Source organism: Vigna unguiculata, chromosome 6, assembly GCF_004118075.2.
Source record: "Vigna unguiculata cultivar IT97K-499-35 chromosome 6, ASM411807v1, whole genome shotgun sequence".
NCBI classification, from domain to species: domain Eukaryota; kingdom Viridiplantae; phylum Streptophyta; class Magnoliopsida; order Fabales; family Fabaceae; genus Vigna; species Vigna unguiculata.
Genome location: NC_040284.1, coordinates 8932851 through 8936965, shown reverse-complemented (window position 1 = coordinate 8936965; position 4115 = coordinate 8932851). Strand labels below are relative to the sequence as shown.

Sequence of the window (4115 nt, the reverse complement as noted above, 5' to 3'; positions counted from 1 at the left end):
AGGCGTGGGTTTCCAAATTTGATTGGCATACCTTTCTTGTTTTGTTCGTGCGCGTGTTCGTTGGTGGAAGAAGGAACCCCTAAAAAAATCCGAACTTGGGAAGGGAGGAAGCGGTAGAATCAGGACTTCGGCGGTTCGTTATTAAGGTTGTGTTTTCTTTACACCCAAACCCTCGACGTTCCGGCATTACATTCTTACTGCATTGTATAAGAAGATGTAGTTGTGATTAGCGTATTTTTTGCTCGTGTGGGTATTATGATAATCTATGATAATAAAAGACTTTGTGTTCGTTGAGTTAATTTTTTTAAGAGTTGCCTCAGCCGTTTGTAAATGGATGAAAGGCCATATAATGATCTGTGTAGGTTTTTGTCTTTAAGTTAAGGTAATGCTTGTTTTTGAATAACGTTGTTGGTTTTTTAATTGGTGTGTATTCACTTAATTCTTTGTAGGTTGTTTTTTCAGCATGGCTCGAAAGGGGAAAAAGGTTGGGAAAAAACAAGACTTCGATGAAGAAGACAGGGTTAGTGCTGTTAATTGTTATATTGTGCATCCCAATTTCATTGTTGAGCATTAGTTTAATTGTTAAAATTTTATGGAAGGTCCGGCTGATAAATTTTGTGGACACAAAGCACATTGTGGAGATAAACAATGTGTTGACTGATGGACACCGGAGACGTATTGGAGTCACCCCTTTCAAATGGTGTCTGGAGTTAGAGAGGTCTGTAGATATCTGCAGTCCTCTATTAGTTGAGCTACTTAGGCGATGGGATGACGGTGAACAATCGTTTCACATATGGAAGCATCTTGTACCTTTATCTGTTGTTGATGTATGTTTAGGTCTGGGGTTAGGTGTTGTTGGTGAAGAAGTACAATTTGATGCATATGCATGTGGGTTAGTTGGTTCACTCTTTTGTGGTCAAACAATTTGTATTAAAGGTATAACAAACATGATTAGGAGTGTAATAGGAACCGAGCATGATGATGTAGATATTGTTTGTCGTCTGTATATATTGTTGTGCTTTGCCGTCTGGTATTTTCCTAGGAATTCAAAAGTTATTTGCAATATGCCTTTTGGAATATTAGATGATATTGATAGTTTGGTTAAGTTCAATTGGGGGAGTGCAGTGCACAGTTTTTTGGTTAACTCATTAAGTCGTGCTTATGGGGTTCATAGCCAGAAAAAAAATGACCACAACATCACGTTGGCAGGGTCAGTTGTGGTTTTGCAGGTACGCTGAATTTTATTGTATTTGAATCTTTTGATCTGTTTTATATTTATTGTGTTTATTGTTTTGATAATAATGATGTCACATTTGTTATTTGTAGATTTGGGCTTTTGAGAGGTTAGGATTGGGAGCAGATGATAGGGACATAGTGTTCCCTAGAATTTTACGATGGCCAAGTCTGAAGTTAAGGACTTCAAGCATCGAGAGGCTATTCATTGAACCGAATGTAATTTAGTTTTTTTATTTAATTTTCATTCCTTAGCGATTTATTTGGGTTGGTGAAGTTTTTTATATAACAACAATTCATTTAATTATTAGTTAAATTACATTGCAGTTGATTTTCGATTGGGCTTTGACTGAGGAAGATCAAAGTAATGAACTTGTTAGGGTGGCTTTAAATCTTACAGGCGTTAGTGAAGGTGGTCAAGAACCTGGGGTTTCCAATACGGGTGATGTTTGGTTAAAAAAAATTCACAGCAATGAGATTGAAATAATGGAGATAAAGAAAAGATTGAAGATTTTGGAGGATGAGGTCTTTAGTAGGAATGAAAGTCATCCCGTTGAAAAGGATAATGTTTGTGATGATAAGGGCCAAACTTCAGATTGCAATACAGAAAAAAATGCAGACGTAAGCGATCATGAAGTGGGTGAAGATGTGGGTGAAGATTTTGGTGCACTTCATCAACATGAAGGTCATGCAAATGAAGGTAACACGGCGGTGGATATTTTTGATGACAGTGGAGTTGAGAATGAAGCCGAAGTTGGTGGGGATGGAAATGGAAAGTCACCAACTTTGCATGACGTGCCTGATAATATTGATAAAGACAACCCAGTTCATGATGTCCATTGTGCTGAATTGTTGGCAATTGTACCATGGGTTGCGCCCAGTCAAGGAAACTGCGGTATCGGAGGGCGTGTTGATGTGGTTAAGCTTTACCGGACGGTTACTCGGGTAGATTGTCCTTATAGGTATGTCATCAATACAATAGTTAATAATATTTTGTTTAATTAAATTCCTGTTTTTTACATGTTTTAGTAACTTGAATTATGATCTGTATCAGGATTGTTGCGGTGATAAATGGTCAAATATTGTCCACACATGATTGTATGGGTTTTCGACCAATGGGTTATGTTTGCAATATGGTAATTTATTATTTATTCATATTATTCATATTATTTGATAGGTATATGTTAATAATTGGAAAAAATTAAATTTTGGTGTGTTTCGTGAATATAGGCAGTTATGTTTGGATGTAACCTCTTGATGCATAATGAAAGGAAGTTGCATCAACATGTGCGAATGATTGTTTTACATCCAATGTATACGGTACGTGTTTGTGTTTATTAGTTAGGGGAACCAAATTTCAAGATCAATTAATTTGACTCTCAATTAATGACCAATATTATTGTAGACATCGGTTGTTCACGATAGTAATCAGAGAATCGCAAAGAGACGTGTTTGGAAGTTAAGCGATTACAACATGTTCTTTTCTTCCAATTTGGTTAGCATGAAAGAAATCTTAACTGCTGAATTTGTAAGTACCAAATTTGAGATGTTGACAAATTTGTGTTTTTAAATTCATTTTTGGCTTGTATACTTCACCTAATAATCAAGTTGTTTAACCTGTGACATGTACTTTAGTTGTTTGCTCCAATTGTACACGATGACCATTGGTGGTGTTATGCCGTCAAATTGGACACAATGGAATTCTTTGTGCTTGATTCTCTAGGACACAATCGAAAGAAACGAACGAGGATCGACAATAGTGTGGTTAGTGTGATCTTTGAAAGATTTTTCTGTTTTTTGACTTGTACTATGTGATTTGTAATTATTAATATAAATTTGATTCACATGGGTGAGGATGTTTGCAGGCCCGTAACATGGAAACGTTTCTTTCGTTTTTGTTAAATTGTAAGGAGGACAACAAGCCATCGTTTGAAATCCGACATGCTTTGACCCCCATTCAACCAAACCTGTGAGTAATTAATTTTGTTTGTTTTTGAAGGAGGTTAATTTATTAGTTGCCTGCAGTTGTTCTGAAACCTTACATTGTGTGGTTAACAATTGGTTAGGCATGATTGTGGAGTGATCGTTTTAAAATTTATTGAGCTGTGGGATGGTAGTCCCAAATTTAATGGGAATTGCATGCCAGAATACACCACTGTAAGTAATTATAAATTTGGTTATTCATGGATGTTATTTTCATTTCAAATTTCACATAAACATGTTTGTTGGTTGCAGGAGGACCTTCAACAAATACGGCAAAATTTGATTTGTGAATGGATTCTACATGATGATAACCAGAACAGAGAAGAAGTACTTGTGTACTATGATCTTTACCTTAGACAGTAGTTTTTACTGTTAAAAAACTAGTGTCGAGAAGTTTTGTTAAAGAACTTTAATTCACCTTAATTTGTTTATATTTTGGTTTCCCTTCTGCTTGTACAGGAAAATATGATGTATATAAGCGGAAAATGGCGCTTAATGCGTTCGATAGTGATGAATTGGCAAATTTTTTGATGCCAATGATAATATATGTTTATGGTGGTTTGTTAATTTTTTTTGATGGCAGTACCAACATTTATACAAGCGCAAGTAGGCGTTTAGTTTTTTGTAAGTGTTGCATGTAAAAAGTTATTTTTGGACTTACAAATGTTTTGTAAACGAAGTACGTATGTGCAAAAAATATTCCATAACCAATCACTTAATTGGGAAGAAAAACTCAGTTAACAAATGACATGACTTAAGATCATTTCTTTTCATACGTGCATTCTGTTCATACGTGCATTTAACGTACAGTAAAAAAGGCATTTATTTGAAGATAGAAAGGCAGTTGTATTCTTCGGAGTTCAGAATAAAGGTTGGTGGGAATACCACATCAAACCAAA

At 35.5% G+C, this 4115-nt stretch overlaps 1 protein-coding gene across 1 annotated transcript; it reads left to right on the top strand.

Annotated features, from left to right (window-relative positions):
• Positions 1-330: 330 nt before the first annotated feature.
• LOC114188371 lies at positions 331-3579 on the top strand. Its single transcript, XM_028076961.1, has 12 exons — positions 331-358; positions 450-520; positions 600-1229; positions 1327-1452; positions 1561-2195; positions 2288-2369; positions 2464-2553; positions 2639-2761; positions 2869-2997; positions 3099-3202; positions 3300-3390; positions 3469-3579. Exons 1-12 carry the CDS (start codon positions 331-333, stop codon positions 3577-3579), a joined length of 2220 nt encoding a protein of 739 aa, XP_027932762.1.
• Positions 3580-4115: the final 536 nt, after the last annotated feature.

Coding starts and splice junctions, on each gene's coding strand:
- LOC114188371 (XM_028076961.1), top strand. CDS start 331: ATGGATGAAAGGCCATATAATGATCTGT. Junction 3,203..3,299: donor ACCCCCATTCAACCAAACCT/GTGAGTAATTAA, acceptor ACAATTGGTTAG/GCATGATTGTGGAGTGATCG. Junction 3,391..3,468: donor GCATGCCAGAATACACCACT/GTAAGTAATTAT, acceptor TGTTGGTTGCAG/GAGGACCTTCAACAAATACG.